This window comes from Danaus plexippus, chromosome 10 (genome assembly GCF_018135715.1).
Source record: "Danaus plexippus chromosome 10, MEX_DaPlex, whole genome shotgun sequence".
NCBI lineage: Eukaryota > Metazoa > Arthropoda > Insecta > Lepidoptera > Nymphalidae > Danaus > Danaus plexippus.
The window spans coordinates 3,566,520-3,585,114 of record NC_083543.1 but is presented as its reverse complement, the minus strand read 5'-3'; the positions used below and the strand labels follow the sequence as shown (position 1 = coordinate 3,585,114).

General features: G+C 31.6%; 1 protein-coding gene across 1 annotated transcript; it reads right to left on the bottom strand.

The window, feature by feature from the left end:
- Nucleotides 1-4,435: 4,435 nt before the first annotated feature.
- LOC133318951 (craniofacial development protein 2-like) lies at nucleotides 4,436-5,437 on the bottom strand. The gene has a single exon (XM_061521596.1). It carries the CDS (start codon nucleotides 5,435-5,437, stop codon nucleotides 4,436-4,438), a length of 1,002 nt encoding a protein of 333 aa, XP_061377580.1.
- Between the last annotated feature and the right edge of the window lie 13,158 nt (nucleotides 5,438-18,595).

The window sequence follows — 18,595 nt, the reverse complement described above, 5'->3', positions numbered from 1 at the left end:
TAACAAAATAATATATGGTGGAATTTTGTATTTTATATAGGTCTACAGAAAATTCCGCGGTGGCATAATATGTCTATACCTTAAGGGGAACATACTACTACCATTTTACAACTTTTAAAAATTGGCATACCTAAAGCTTTTATTGAAAACTATTTTCATAAATACAGAATTAAGTCTTATCAAAATAAATTACTTCGTTTTCAAGTCTACATCAGTATCTGTATAATACTTTTTAAATAATTTCAATCGGGCGTAACATTATAAGTTATCATAATATAAGTTTAATAATTCTCAAATTTAAATAGGCTATATTTTTTGTAAAGAGCCCGTGCGTTATTTGTTTATGACATGGTTTTACGTCTATCTTACTTCATGGTCTAATTTTATTATATAGAGTTAGATACAATTTATTATGAAATAATTATGCGAAAACCGTTGTTCATTAATTGGATATCAAATAATTTAATTTTAATGGTTTTGAGAAATGTCTTATTTCTTTTTAAACAGTTTTATAATGAACGAATGTCAAAAATATTTATAAAGCATCTATATGAGTAATAATTTTAAATACAGACAATGAAGAACACTAAGAATTAAGCAAATTACAGGCCGAAGTCAACCCAATACTACGCATTTGTTTAAGAATTCGACGTGAGCGCGAATAAACGCATGATCAGGCGTTTAGTTTTCCTTGAATTCTGAATAACGAAATATTACACATTTATAAAGGTGAGCTAAAGGCTAGAATTATGTAAATAAGAATTAAATTATGAATTGTAAATTTCATATTCCAATTGTTTTACCTTCGACGAGCCAGTTCCTTCTAAATATAAAAAAAAGATCATATGACATATGTGATTTTTTGTATTACCAGAACTGGACATGGAATTTTGTGAAAAATATAATATAACGTTATGGGTAGATAAAAAAAATTGAAAGAATTTATTCATTGCTCCTTATTTAAATAAAAGATTGTATTTTGAAAAAAAAAAACTTCATATTATAATTTCTGCTGACATTAGTATCCACAGCTGTGATTGTTAATTTAACGGTTTTCGCGTAATAATCGGACTTAATCTCTTTTCTTAAGTAGTAGCTATTATTATAAATATTGTTTTATTTTTAAATTTACCATCTTTTTGTTTTTATTTTTTGTCTCTGTCTGCTGCTGATTTTAAAAATGTTTATACTTAATTTGGTAATGAAAACTTATACTAAGCAAACTGTTCCCAGACTAATTTGTATGTGTGGTCTTTTAACTTAAACTTAATTATAGTCATGGGAGCTTTTTGTTGCCTTACTTGATCTTCTAACAAAAGCTAAATGTGTTAACAACTGTTAGGAGGAATCTTAATTATATTTTCAAAACAGTATACTTATATACTGTACGCTTACGAGTATGTACGTGTAAATTTAAACGTTTTAATATTATTATAATGGAATCGAAGATTAGCTTAGATAATATGACGACTAAAGCTATTTATTCATCTGTTTAATGAAAACTGGACATTAGAAATATCTAAGTTGGACATGAAAAATATTATGCAGCTACTTTCTAAAAGTCTCTTTTAACAATAAAAAGCAACATAGCCCTTTGGCATAATTTTATTTTCCAATGTATATTTCGATTATGTCAAAATATTAAGAGTGTTAGCAATTAATGCAAGCACGTGATTTTAGCACAATCTTTTCTTTACTAAAAATCAAAGGAGAGTGAAGAATACACTAATTCCAAACATTGTTGTTATTCATTCATTTACATACTTTTTTGTTAAATTATTATATTTATAATGAATATATTAAATACATATGTATATAATCATATCTTAAACTCCTAGAAAGAGTTGAAAAACCACTTTCCTAATAACTTCTTACGTATATTATCTATCTGACTATAGGAATATTTGAAAAAAAGTTGTTTCTTAAGTGGATGCATTAGGGAAAAACAGGAAATCGTTTGGGGTGTCGTCTTAAATGGCTGCTCGCCAAGCGTAATAAAATATAACACATAACAGCAATCTGGCTCCAGATTCACTTACGCATTCAAAATTAGGACAATGAGCAATTGGATTTAATTTTATAAATTTAAACGTAGTGATAAAACTGTCTTATACTTTTATTCCTTATAGTAGATATTTAAACTATTTTTCCGTAATATAAGTTTATAGCCTAACATAATTAAATAATCTTAAGATAAAACACATCCTCAGCGAAATAAAAGCCGTTTACTTGAAACATCTGAAATCCAAATGCAATTCCTCTTGAACCCCAATGTAATTGCTCATGGATGCAGTCCGAGCTCAGGCGTGAGACGATTGCATTTTCTATTTATATGCAATGTGAACAGGGTGACGTGGCTCAAATTTATGTGCTTTCTCCTCTGATTAATTTTACTCCAGTCTAGTACACTGTGTTTTGTAACATGATCGAAATTAAATGTACATAATATGTATACAAATATTATTTTATTTAATAGTTTCGGTGTATAACCATACTTGTATTCTTATATTTTTCTTTTCGATGATTTTTTTTTTGTGGAATTACTATAATAAAATTATTAAATATTTATAAATTGCGTTAGATCATGAGGATATTATTAAAAAAATTCTTGTTTGAAATCCTTCTTCTTATCTTAGATAAATAATTGTATTTGGAAATTAGATCTTTGTTTAGAAATAAAGATATACATTTTTAATTTTATGAATGGAAAAATATAACAAAAAAAGCACTGAATTCGGTGCAATCTAAGTTAAAGCAATGGAAAACAATCGAGATAAAATTAAACAGAAATATTGTCTCAAAAACTCAATAGGATGCTACTTATTTAAGTTATAAAAAAAATATTTTTCATAATACATTTTGCCATAATCTCAACGGTGTTTCCATCTCTTAAAACTAGTTATCCATAGAGCGAAAACAACCAAGAAGTTCATTACCGCTGGTACCCAGTCACTATTAGGTAAACCATCCCTCAATCCTCTTATACAATAATGAATATCCACAGCCTTAGCTTGTTTTACCTTGAAAACGTTATGTAAATTAAAAACATTGATTAAGATGTTACTATACAAAGCTTCTATTTATTATTGCAGAATTTAATCTGATTTTGTTCCGTAGTTATTTAATTGCAAAATATTACACTTTTGGGTCTTTTTTAGACATGCTGAAACTTTGAAACTACATTTTTAAAATTAACATTTCAAATTAGTACCCACTTGTCTCTTTTTTAGTTTATAATAAACATGTATACATAAAAAGGTTTCTATGTTGAATTGACTGTATTTTTTAATGTAAAAAATGGAACATATAAATGAATAAAAATTATACTAGGGCGAAAGTAACTTGTATATAAAACAAAGGCTAAAAGAAGTAGAGATTCACATGATGAGATCTAAGACTTCGGTGACTATTCTTTTAAATGAAACGAATGTTTTTGGATTACTACGCTTTATTTTATTATTTTTAAAAACTACATACTCCCGACTTTTTGGTTATTTACCAGCAACCACGATCACGGGCAGACGAGATGATCACGTTTGCTGCAATGTAATTAAAACGTCGGGAGTATGTCATATTTTTAAATAATAAAATAAAATGTCTCTCTCTTGTCGGTCCCTCATTACTGAGGATCGTGGTTATGTGGCATCCCGCAACGAACAATCTGACGCCATTTGTTTCGGTCCGCTGTTGCCCTTACAGCCTGGTAAAAAGTTTTTGAGGAGATGGCTTCCTTAACTTGGTCCGCCCATCGGATAGGTGGACGACCTCCAGCTCTTTTGCCCTCATGTTACCCACTACGACCAACTTCTCCAGGTTTTCACCTCCTCTTCGCATAATATGGCCAAAGTATGTCAATACGGGTTGACAAAATATAGTCGATAGCCGAGTTTTGATTTAGAGTTGATAGAGAATAGAGGTATTTGTGCGTTTTGCAGTCCATGGTATTTTAAGCATATGTCTCCAACACCACATCTAAAATGCATCAATTCTCTGTCTCTCCCTAGCTCGTACCGTCTACGTTTCTGCCCCGTAGAGAAAGATGGGAAAGACTAATGCCCTCACTAGGCGAAATTTTGTATTGAAGCCTATTCTTTCTTCTGACAGTAGTACATTTGGTTCCAGTTGTGTAACCTCTGTTCTTTGCAAGGCATTTTTGATGGGCTCTCCGGTGTCTTAAAGGTGTTTGCAATATCGTTTCCATCTATCCAGAACTTGGTCTTTGTCAGTAAGGATGTTACCACAATGAGATCTAAGATTTTCGCGAGTATTCATTTAAATGAAACTAGTATTATTCGGATTTACTACGCGGATTTTTATTATTTAAAAACTACATAATCCCGACGTTTCGGTAACTTTGCAGCAACCGTGTTTGTTATTTATCAGATGATAAATAACAAGGACTACTGACAGACATTCACACCTCGTCTGCCCGTGATCACGGACTCTGACTACATTCAGGCATTTTGACTTCCATGACATTTTTGAAACTTTTTAGGTCAACATGTTTCAAAAAGGTTATATTTGTTAACTTCCGAATTGTTTTTAATCGAAGTCGAATAATGGCAACCAATAGTTGACGGTCAGTTCCACAGTCTGCCCCAGGAAATGTTTTAATGTTTAGGATAGATGACCGCCAACGATTTTGAACAAGCACATAGTCTATCTGATTCCTGAAACTACCGCATGGTGAGGTCCACGTATAAAGTCGTGGTATATGTTGCTTGAAGCAGGTATTAGTAACCGTAAAATTTTCTTCACTACAAAATTGAAGCAAGCGCTCCCCCCTTTCAAGTCGATTACCAATTTCATACTTCCCTACTATTCGCCGCAGGTGTTCATTATCCCTAATTGTTCCTACCTTTGCGTTAAAGTCTCCCAGTACTATTGTGATTTCACGCTTTGGCATGTCCTTTAGTGCAGATGTCACTGCATAATAGAAATTTTCTATCTCTTCCACAGTAGATTGTGCAGTAGGTGCATAAACATGTATGATGTTTATTCTACAGGGAACAGTGTTTAGTGTTAGGACAATAATGCTAACGTTTATTGGTCTGTAACCTGACACAAACTTATCCACATTAATCGGTACTATAAAGGCCAACCCTTTGGAATGTTCATCTTTAGGCTCCGAGAAATTGATTTTATTTCCTCGATCAGTAGTAGAATAACCCGAATCTGTCCAGTGGGTATCGCTGAGTCCCAATATCCAGATGTCTTTTCGCTCCATTCCAGGTTGATTTAAGCCACGTACATTCCATGTTCCAATGCGATGAGGCTGTCGAACTGACTTGTTCTTATCAGTAGCATAGTGTCCATGTGATGCCAGATTCACATGCACATGGCCTGTAGTATATTTTACACCACCATACCCGGATTGGTGGCGCCGGGCGTCAGCCGGATTAGCCGAATTAGCCGGTAGTAATACGAAAATATTCATTTTAATTAAAAAAAGTAGGCGCTAGCCGATATATCTAAATACCGAAAAAAAAGATGACTAATAAATAAAAAAAACAGCCTTTTTAAAATAGATACATTGAAATACAATTAAATAATTACCATTTTATAATGTCAATTAATTTAATATGGTTATTATCTGAAAACTTATTTAATTAAAAATGAGACATTTGAATATTACCGCGACGTACACAAAAAATTCCCAGGGAAGAAAAGTTAACAAATTTATAACTCTTTCTGTACATTTAAAAGCAATAATGAAATAAAATTTATTTCACTTCAGAAAGCTATTAAAGTTCGCTTTCAACGATTGCCGACTTCAAGTTGCGAAGACTGATAAATATCTTACATCTGTCAGGCGGTTACAATACGTTTGTCGATTTGCTCAATTTCTATTTTGGTTGTAACTTTGTCTTAATGATTATCACTGGTTCCAGTTACTAAAACGATAGAACTAACATACGTATTCAAACGTATTGCTATTTAGTTAATTAATAAAAAATAAACAAATTCGTTATGAGAAAAACTATTATTATTAAAGTAAAAACAACGTAATATTTTAAAGAACGAGCTAAAGTACTGAAACAATAGTTCTCTTAAAACGAGCACACTTGTTACAAAAGCAATAAAGTCATGAAGCGAGCACCATTTATTTTATTTCAAGTAACGGTTTGTTGTTTTATAAAACCAATAAGAATGTATGTGGAAAAGTAAGGTTTCCGTTTAAATGTTCTGCATTTTCTTAAAGGTTTGCAAGCGCTTTTTAGCTCGTCTTCAGTGCAACCGGAGGTAATCCAGTTTTAGCAATTCATGGCTAAAAGAGTCATAAAGTGGTTTTAGGTTTTATTTTTTTTACATCAATAAAATATGTTGACCTCTTCAATTAAACCAGTCACTTACATAAAGGGAGCTTCTGAAATTATTTCAAAGTATTCCTTTCAACGTTTGAATACAGATTCTTAAATTTTTATCATTAATTAAAAGAACTAAAATATAATTATTAAATTATACCTGATTTGTATATTGGGACATAATAGTTCCTAAAGAAAATATCGGATGTCTGTAAGTAATTTTGATTATCGTTACACATAAAAACAATCAAACTTTAATTATAGACCCATTTTCTGTCTTCTTTCGACTAAGTACGTGTAAAATATAAGGTACTTGATTTTATAAGAGCCATTACTTTCCCCTACTTCATAACTTTTAGCACAAAGCTTCTACTTTTTCTCTTATATTAATGGAAGTCACTATTCATTGCGTTCGATAACTACGTATAAATGTATTACAAGGGGCTTGAAATATATCTTTTCCAGATCCGTTACAGATTGCTTCAATAATCATAGTTATTGTAAATTATAAATATAAATATTGCATGGATGCAATCGTGCTTTAATGATTTTTTTTTCCAAAAAGAAACATTTTTATTGCTATAAATACTAACACTAATAAAAAATGAAATATTCCTCATATCTGACTTTTATAACATCAGTTTTAATAAATCAAAATTAAAAAGTTCCATTTATGTATTTGCCAGTTCATTTTTATAATATTAATAATAGAAAACTCAAATAAGAACACCAAAAGAAATACTCTAAAAAGTTATAAATATAAATTAATAATAACTTACATTTAATGTTTCTCTACAATATCTGAACATTGTTGACTGTCACCCGCATGTGTGGCGTGATTGACGCCTGACGGCTGATGAACGCACCAATATTGTGAAATTTATGGAATGAACCGATTTATATCGAACGTATATAATACAAACATGATTTATTACTCATATGAATAAGTTGTCAACATATTCTGAAAAATATATTCTAGATCACGGATAAGCTTTCAACGTTTCAATTTATCCTCTTCTTCTAGAAGTTATATTATTATTGGCAATATAAAACCTAATGATTACAAATTAAGTGGTAATAACATAAAAAAATAATTAAATATTAATAAGCCTCCTTAGTATTAATTGTCATCTATGGATTGTACTGCTACGTGTGAAGCACTTAACCGAGTAAAAACAAAGCTAATACTCTGATACTGCTAGACCGATAACGAAGCATGTCTTAGAAAAACCTTAAATAAACACTCTTTCAAATGTAAAAAAATAGCATCCAAATCAGTCAGCCTTCTCTTGGAAACTTATAATAAAGTAAGATCCCAGGGCCGCTAGACGTCACATATTTTCTGACGTATGAAATGTGGACGATTGTGTAATGTTACTATGTACGACGATAGTATGCCTTTCGTGGGGAAATGCTTAATGCATACTCTCTTGCTTGGGGAGAAAGAAAACGTTAGGAGTTATGTCGGACTCTCATCCTGAAAAGGACACACTACCGACTAAAACCCCACAGTTGTCCCTCGCGCCGCTCTTCTGCTAAGCCACAGGGCCCGCAAGGCGATTCTATTGTTGTCTAGTATTGGCTTCCCCACCAAAGCGCAATTTTCACTTCAGTTGAGCTCTTCATTTTACTTAGTGGTACACTGTGCATTCGCGGGGCCTCAGACCGTAAGGGCCACCTTACGCCACGTCCGCCAAGACGTCCTCACGTCCACCACCCGGAAGCCCCTCAAGGTGAGAGACGGCGCTCATGCGCTGTCGGCCTTCATCCCAGACGATGTCGTCTTATCGGGTTAGATGAAGGTGCCTTTTCCCGTTCCTTTTCGTCAGCCTCCTCTAGTGACATGATTTTCTCACAGAAGGAAGACATCGTCTCCCACGTTACCCTGTTACGGACCATAATTAGCATAATGATCGGCAGCGAGAGGTCTGTTCCAACGACATGGAGGAGCCCTCTCCGCTGTTCTTCCCATGCTGGACATTTCGCTAGTGTGCGTTGCGCTGTATCGTTTTCGAAGACACAATGGTGACATCTTTTTGACGGTTCCCTCCCAATTGCAAAGAAATAGTGACCAAAACATATGTACCTGCACCATTGGAAACGTCAAATTACGACTATAGTATGCCTACTTGCTATAAAAGTCAAACAGCGAATTTACAGACAACAGGTAATCGAGGTACATAAAAACACTACCTACTTCACAAAAATTCTCATTACTGTTTTTCATATTTGCTATAGAATATAAACTTATAAATAAGTTGTCAATACTCCCAGATGTTTTTTTCGGGCAAATTGCTTTACAGACACTTTAAGGCTCTCAAAGAACTAGTCACGGCTCTCAAAATAATAATTTGTTTGTGTCAGGGGAAAAAAAAAATTCGTCCTTAAAGCTTCAATTTGTTTATTTATTTAAGAAAGGAAAATGAAATAAATTTATCTTTCATGTAATAGTTTATTTCATAATTGATGATGAAAAAAATTTATATGATATTCAAGGTATAGTAAAATGTATAAATGATTGTTGAATGAGGATATTTTTTTTAACTCATATGGTAATCTCTCCAAAATTATATCTTATTTACACGTATGATATACTTTACACTAGTTCCCAAACGTTTTGTCTTTAAATGTCTTTAACGGATATAAAAATTAGTGATACTTGGTATACTAATAAATAAATCCATCTTTACAACTTTCTTTTTGCATAATTATAATCTTAGTAATTCGTTTCTACAAAATATAATAGTCACGGCTATCAATAACGAATTGACAAGGGACGTGATTGTTAATGGTCAAGTAAATTCAATAAAAAATCGGTAAATATAAAGTTTAGATTTTAATTAAGTTTTTTCTTATCAATAACGCAAAAATATTTTGAACAATATTTAAATGTTTAATGAAAAAATATACTTTAACAAACATTTTTTCAAACTAAATTTAAGACAAGAGTACTTGTTTGGTCTATTTGCAGAGCTGTGAAGCTACTGGCTTTGATTAAACCCTTTGGACCCCTCATATAGACGCTCATTTCGCCTCTATCTACTTGACTTGTAAAAAGGTCCAAATATTTTCTTCTCTTAATAATATTACTTCATAACATTCAAGATAAACTGGTTTACTCGCTTTAGTAAAATGCATTTACATATTTTTATATCTACTTATTTATTACGTCATTAATGTCAAATGAATCAATTCCAAATAATAGTGAAATATATAGTTAAAGTGTCATTCAATATTACAACTACTGTTTTGTCAGCATAGACAAGCATATTATTCATTCCGGGTCACTTATTGTTTGCCGTCAAAGAAACTTACAACTTTTCATAAAATATAATTTAAGCTGCTTTGTATGTTTTAGCTACTATATTCAGAGAGTTATAATTAAGCTTCATATTCAAATACTTAGGTGCACTGTAGCTTAATAAAACACAAAGCTGGGGTTGTTGTTGGACTTAAAAAATAATTACTCCAAAACCTGAGTTTTCGTTATTATAGGTGTTGTTATTTGTAGTACAAATAATATACAAAGTTTTCAAGGTCATCCGTGTTAAAAGCCTGCTAACGAGATTTTGTAAACAATTTAACCGGGTCAGGAGAGAAAACGTTTAAATATGGATAACGTCACTGTGTGAGGCAAATGTCAATTGCTCTGTTGTCAAAGATGTTGACAACTCCTCGTGCTAAAATATAAACTTTGTACGTTTAAAGTGACGTTTTTGTTTTTCGGACATTAGTTTTGGAATTAGCATTTTATTAAACTTCTTTTTATAAGTTTTAATGTATCGGTGAATTTAATATATCGGTTTTTATCCACCGAATTTAAATACATACATATACATCTTTAGTCTTTGAACGTATACCTAATAGTTTCATTAATCAAATTTCTTATTTTATTTTCAGTTTTTGATTCTAAAATATATTCAAGGTCATTTTTATCAATAAAATATAAAATTGAATGCTTCGGGCAAATAGGTACTAAAAGTTCATGAACATTTGAATTTTATTTCACCTTTTTATCATTTCACATTATAATAAACTAAAATGCCATGAGAAAAAAGAATATTCATTTAAAGTTATACTTCATATAATGTGGGAAACTTAAGATGCTTATTTAATATATTATGTAGCTAATCTTAAAGAAGTTAATTTCACCACAGGCAGTCAGCTAACTGACGGACTGCGCCCGCTTTTGCTTGTCAAAACGGGAAGTAATTAAACTTACTACTCAACTATTATCTGTCTACTCCTCCAAGTCACAAACTTTATCTTGTCTGGAAAAGTTTCAAGTTGAAATAATCCTTACTTTAAATCGACAACCCTTACGAAATATTTTTAGATACTTCATCAGCAATTAGTGTCAGAAGTAGTTTTTGTTTCTTTTATAATTTATTCTTACTTGGTATTTTCATTTTTTATTTAGATAAATTATAAATATAAATATGTAAATGTTACGATCCACGGCTATAGACGGGCAACCCGTGTTTTTAAGTAATTTATTTTTCTAGGGCATAAAGACTAGAATAATACTTACAGCAAATCATGTTTTGAACCGTAACAGAATTTACGTTACTCAACTTGTCAACCCATGTCATGTACCTGAAAACCGACACTAGCAGGCTCTTATAAACATACCATTCCGATAGCTCTTGCTATGTAAAAAATCTCTTTTATAATTTTTTTATGACTAAATATATTTGGTACGTCAGTCTTGTATACTAGCTTTTAAAACTATTTTTTTATTTTTATAATTCATGATTGCATACTTAAACTAATGATTATGGCCAAGTAACCGAAATGTCGAAAAAAATATGGTTTAAGCATAATGAAATAAAGTAAAATATATGGAAAAGAATATTTTAATTAGTTTATAATAATTTCATTTTATTTATGGTTTCAAGTTTCAATTTTAATCTCGAAAAAAGAGAGTAATAGAAATTAAGATCAAGAAAGCAATAAAGGCGAACTAGTTTTCATATTTTCTTTTATCGGCTGTTAAAAAATTTGTCTTCAAAAATCGAAATAAAATTAGTAAAGAGGAGAAAGCATCGTATATAAACGAAAAACCTTAATAAACTTTACATAGTCTCTTCCACGTTTTATTTTTGGGAGGGTTTAGACCTTATGTTTTATAAATAGATCAGCAGCCTCATTGGTATGGTTTTCAGTCGTTTTTTTTAATGTGAAGGGGCCAAAAGAATAGACAGCGTACCTGATGGAAAGAAGTTACCATCGCCCATGGACGTCAGCAACAGGGTATTGCGGATACGTTTTCGGTTTTCGGGTGAAGCGAATGATGGAAGTATGCTGATGGTCTAATAACTATTCTATCAAAGAGCATTGCCCTTGGTTTGAACTGACAGTTGAGTTATGTCTGTTGCTGGAACGGGGTTCGGAAGGTCCCCCGATTAGACCCGCAATTGCAAGGTTTCCCTGGACCTCATGCCAATGAAACAAGCTCAAAACACACTTAGGCTGATACAGAATAGGAGGTAATTGCACACATCAACATCCCGGGAGATGAAAGTATGGAAAAAAGGAAAAGGCAACCGACTCTGTCACTGTTCGGACAAAACGCAGCCATTAAAGACTACAATAATCTTCTGTGACAGGGTGATACTTCCCCGGTAAAACCAGCCCATTTTCGGAGTGTAGTTACTTGACCACAACTAGGCTCTACCACCTCTAATCCTTTCTTGGATTGGATTGTTAATAGTCCCTCAAGTTAATATTCTTTATAAATTCTTTACTTCCAGTGTCAAAAACTGACTGCCAGAACAAGAAAAGAAAACAACTGCTTTTATAAAATTTAAGATTGCCCCTGAGATGGCTACTGAACTTACTCCTGACACAGGTGCTCCTTATAAATTTTAACCGGCAATTTATGTAATATTTTCCCTTCTTAAGGAACCTAAATAATCTTTATGGCTTCCTATTATATTGTTTAGTATTCATTTGTATATTTAAGAACTCCGCACTGTTGTTATTATGAATCTGAGGGTTTGACAACTTTTTCCATTCCAGAAATGCAGGCCTTTTATATCCTTCGTAGAGTAATGGTTATGTAGTTCTTACGTAATCAAGAATATCTTTTTACGATTTGTTTTATCTAAATTACTACATGAAATTTTTTTTCTATGCCAATTTATTAATACCTACAGATTTTGTAACAATCACAAATATTACCTTTCTATCTATAAATATCAACTGTCTAGAAATTTAACTTTTCAAATTAGGTTGTATTTCAAACATATGACATTGGATGTTTTGGACTTGTACCTTAATCTAATATAATAATTTTGGTTTTTGCAATTTCTTAAGTGTATGCATTCAAACATTAAAAGCTTAACACTTTTAATCCCTTTAAAACCTGTATGCAGCAAGATATTTTCAAGAAAACTAAAGTTTCAGCTGGAAGCTGGAAAAAACATACCTGACAATAAAGTACATAAAGTGAGTACCGAAGGTTACTAACAATCATCATAAACAAAAAAAATTACCACTACAGTCTCTTGCAGCGAAGCATTTAAAAATGTCTCATATTCATATTTCATATTCATATGAGACATTTTTAAAGGACTTCAGTCCTTGATACATATTCTGACCTCATAAACACTAAATATAGGCTTAATTTTCTTCACACAATTATACAAATCATACGAAAACAAGGGAAACTGCATGAAATTAAGTGTATACTGAAATCAGTATGTAACACAATACATGTAGTACTTTTTACTGAAACGTGGATTGGAACACCAGAAGAGACACGAAATTTTCAACTAGAAAACGACACACATGATGAAATGATACAGAAGGAGGCGGAGTATATATATGTACATGATAGTCTGAACCACAATTTTGTTAATGAATCATACATAGGGGGAAATAATTACCTACGGGATCACCTTGAAAGATATGCTTTGGATGTTGGACTAATTTATTACCCAGGAGATACAAATTTCTCTAGGTTTCTAGAAGATTTTGGAAATCAGTTACAACTATACAAAAGAGGACTCGTCTTTGGGGATTTCAACATAGATTTAATAAATATTACAGACGACAAAACTAAACGTTACAAAGCACTACCTCAAGAATTTGGCTACTGGGTCTAGAATCGTACGACGAAGGAATTTTGTGCCAGACAAACTGCAACAACCAACACTTTAATTGATCAGGTTTTGACCAACCTGACAGACACTAAGATTCACTTAGCTACTATATACTACGACTTTTTTAGCTACTATTGATTCCTGTTTACCAGACCACAAACAAACTTACGTAGAAATTAAGAAACACAAAGTTCCAAAATTTGAGAAGACGTTATATTGGTCTTATAATTTCAAATTGTAAGATTGAAATCGCCAACCCGTCTTGAGCAAGCGTGGTGATTAATGATCTAACCTTCTCCATGTGAGAAGAAGCCTTTGCTCAGCAGTGGGCTCCGATAGGCTCATGATGATGATGATGAAATTTATAAAATGTGAAAAATCAAACAAACGCTTATGTAATATTTCAAGGATTAATAGCAGTTATTATGTAAGAGTATATAATATCCATATTATTATAAATGAATTAAAAACTTCAGAAACATTTTGAGAATTACAGAGTTTTGCAATTCTATTTCATATTCACTTGTGAGTTTTAAATTGCGACGTTAACATTTGCAAATTATATTTTCAATTTTGTTATAAGAAATTAAAAAAAAACAACATTTATTTTCACTACTTAAATGTTATGGCACCATCAAATATAATTTTCCAACTAAGAAGGTATTAAAAATGATGTGCGGTTCTTTCAAAACTTGACGAAATAAAATGTGGGTCACCCCACAAAACCACGAATTGAGGCTACTGTTTCGGAAAATATTCAATAACAAATTGAAAACAAAATCGTTTATTTTGAAGTCAAAGCACGTGAAGGATATTTAATGATCATTAAAGTTGTTTACGTATCCCTGCAAGTTATGAAGGAAGTAAAATATTGTGACACACGAAAGCCTATAGTACAGTTTTACAGATAATTTACTTGCACAAGTGTCTCTTTTGATCGACATAAATAAGTTATATCAGTTTTTAAATTATTTTTTTCTGTGTTTCACTCCGTAAAAGAATATTAACGTTAATGTTGGTTTTGAAATTATTTTCTTTTAAAAATGCCATGTTATGCAACGTTTAACGCCATTTTGATCGCTTTAATATTATGTAAGTAGACGCTTACGTTGTATAACACTCATAAAAAGTGAATTTCATTGCTATGCTTCCCAACGCTTCTGAGATTCCCTCTTCACTCTCATTAAGCTGTTATTACTGTAAAACATGAAGAACACGTGCTCGGCTATATAAAATATTATGCATTCTATTTTAAGGATATGATCCAGGGATGTATTCGAATACTGTATAAAATAGTATACTTAAAATAATAAACACTAAAATATACTTAATTTTCGAGAACTATCTGAAGCAAATGCGATTCTTTTTCAGGTCTTCTTATTAAGTTTTGATACTCTTACTTTCGGAAGGATAATTTGTATTTTTAAAGAGGCAACCTTTTTTAAACTTTTGAATGTCAATTCTAAATAAAATTTTAAGTCTTTATTCTTTGAGGTTACTTTTTCTGTTTCATAAAATCATTATTTTAATGTGTTCCAATTTATTTCCAAAAATAATTTTATTTATTTTAACTATTTACAGGATTTAAAATGGACATACATATCTAAGTTACATTTAAATTGTTATAAGTTTTTAATATATGTTACAATGTATTTTTCAAGTCTTTATCAATTTTTTATGAGGCAAGGGTAATAAGCTAACAAAAATTAAACGTTTTAACACAAATTTATAGTTGCAATTGACGGCAAGACATAAAAAACCAATAAGTCAATGAGATCTTGACATGATTTAAATACTTATCCCTTATATGGCTATAAAACTTTAAAGTTATTTAAAAAAAACGCTGTTTTATTGCAGTTTTTTTATAATTGTATCATCTAATAAATTATCTCTTCTAATTATTTTGTTTAAATACAGTAGTTAATATATAATGAAGGACGTATCTTTTACAGTTAACAAGACCTTTTTATACTGAAGTGTGTTCTTCACTATAACAAGTCGAAAAATTAGTTCTTTAATAATATTTATATTCAGCCGTTCGTATTTGTTTTATATAAATTAAATTGTGCAACATTAGTCAAATTACTGAAGAATTGTGTTATCTCAAAGTTCGAAAATTAAAACGAAATAAAATGTTTTAAATATAGAATTTATAAAGTTATTGAAATTTTTGTTTTCGATACTAATTTAGGCATTAGAATTCAACTCGATTACAAGTTCCATTTATACTTTGATCTATATTTTTTATTATGTTTGTGTACAAAAGCTAGATAGACTGTCACATAACTATTGGAATTTTGTAACAAACATTACAGTTAAAAAATGTTGTACTATTTATTTATTCTGCGTTCCGAGTTTACGTCACAAAAATTTTGTTTGTGTCGTATCTAAACACTATTAGATATAGTATTTAGTTATTTACTTGAAATTGCAATTGTTTAATTGACGTAGTCAGTATGTATTTTAAAAATTAATATAAAATAAATAATTTTCCGTCAAGGAAGAAAATATTTAATTTCATGTATTCAATGATATCGGGAAAAAGCATTATTTTATTAGTAATTCCGACTTGTCAATCGGACGTCAGTCCAGCTGATTCTGGATATTTATTTCTTACTGTTCTAACTCACTGAACTTGTCATGAAATAAATAACCAAATATTTTTTTATGATATTCTCGTCGCAAAACGTTACTCGGTGTGACGGACATTGCTAGGCAGCATCTCAACTGCTGTCAATCAACAGTTGTTACCACACCCCCTGTTCATAAAGTGTGATTTATTTTCTATTCTTTGGTTACATGTACTGCTTATCGCACTCAATTAACATTATTGAAAGTAAATATAATCATTAATATGCCTAATTATATGGCATGCTTGGAGTTTTATTTTATTTCAGTTTGAAACTGATTCTCATATTTGATAATTGTTTCACAGAGGCCTTCCAGTGGTTTTTATTATTAAAAACCTTTTAATTGAATTTGTGTTACAGAAAAATATTGCGTTTTTGTTTACTAAATGAACCAAACTAAACTAAACATTTTTTATCAAGCAAACCCATTAATTAATTTCTAACGTTACGGGAAAAGTTGCGGTTTGTTTTTACTTGTGTTATTAAGAGAATTGATAAAACCCGTGTTTAAGGGCTTCAAGGTGAGTATGAAAAATATTTTAAGATGTAACCGCTACAGAATTGGTTAAATTGTCTAGTGGTAACAAAATCAAAATTATAACATTATTGTGTCAAAAACGGACTAAATAATAATAAAAGGTCATTATTACAATGACGACTAGCAAATTTCACATAGTGAGATATATGAGATTCCAAGACTTTCGCGAGTAATCATTTAAATAAAACGAATATTTTCGAATTCACTACGTGTCTTTTTATTATTTTAACTACATACTCCATTACAAATAACAAGACCAACTGACAGACATTTTCCTCTGGTCTGCCCGTGATCAAAACTTGGGGTACGTAGTTAAAATAAGACGAAACCTTTTAGCATTCAATGGATTCACCGTGCGGGTGCGGGGTCCATCACGTTGCAGGGAGAGGAGCTTCAAGAGGGACTTGAGACCCAGGTATAGGTTTTAGGGGACCTATAACGCACGTTAAACACTCACCTCCACCGTCCAAGCTCCTCTCTCTACCTAACCAAATTTGAAAAGAATCTACTAGGGCTACCTTCGAAATACTTTCTAAGAATGAATTGATATGAGTTCTGGACAGGCCCAAGCCTTTTAGTAGATTATAGAGAGATTTAGCCGTTATACCTCTCGCTTCCACTTCTACCACGTACAAATCCACGACAAACTTATTTCGAGTAAGCTCGTTAGTTAGCTTGTAATATTTATTGACCTTGATGGCATGGTCTTTGGGGATGTTGGTTTCAAAAGGAACCGTAAGATCTATTATCGCAATGCGCTTTAAAATTCGTGAATAGATAAATATGTCTGGTCTTGAGGCCGACTCACAAATATCCTCTGGGATTTTGTATTGTTTTTCATATATATCCAACAATATAGTATGCCCTTTGCGCTCTAGCTCCGAAAGACTGACCGCTTCACGTATGATTTCCTGAACCCTATCGTGACGACGCGAATATTGACCGCTTTCCAGGAGTAGCCTACCTCCCATCAGTAAATGCTTAGCAGTTCCATCTGACTTCACACAGATATAGCAAGTTTTGTCGGTAATTTTACCCATCTTACTAAATTACTCTGATCTGGGAGAGTCATTTGGAATGCATTGAGATAAAATTTTAGCAAAGCTGGCGACCAATCATGGATTATGGTGAGGTATTTTAATGCCAATGCAAAAATCTTATATATCTAACCACTCGTTCTGCATCTCTAAAATCATTGCATTGATCTTATATTTAGCAATTTCGTCATGCCGAATAAAAGACTTCAGATATCCGTATCTTGGGCGTTATTACTTGATCTTAACCCTACTCTGTTACCTTGTGCTCCTATCATAAAATGCTTATCATTGTTTTTTGGGAGTGATATAACGACGTCATCATGGTATTTCCCCGGGATATATCTCTTTAAAACTCTTAGGTGTTTATAGAGCACCGATAGCCTTTTTAGACTCATCCTAAGGCTTTTACCATCCCTTAATAAAACTGATGATTCAGCCTTCAGATTCTTTGTATTCATTTTTAAACGTCAATCGACGCCTCCCCCCCCCCCGTTATTTTTTCTCGTTGTTTACTAGTCTATTTACTAAAATATAAAAACGAGCAGTAAATCGGAAAATATTAGTTTTAATTAGTAAAAGTCATTCGGGCTTGTGTAATAGATCTTAATCTATATAAATGTATTTTGTTCCTGACCATGAACTTATATCTTTGGAAACTTAATCATAAAAAAACGCTAATAGGATATCCAGGGACAAAAGAAAAAAGTCCATAGCTTATCTGGGTGGCATATTTGGAGGATATCCAAGCCATTTGACACAATGCGACTAAATCTCTACTTTCTTCCCGAAAGGAAATGATGTGAGAAATATTCATGTGATCTTCCCACAACGTCAGCAAATACAATAAATTCATTGTATATGATAACTTTTAAAAATTATTGTCTACAAAAGTTTTTGCCTTCAATAAAAAAGGATTTTTATTGTTAAATACTTTTTATTAATTTTTCTTTTGACTCGTAACCCATTTTAATTTTTTATG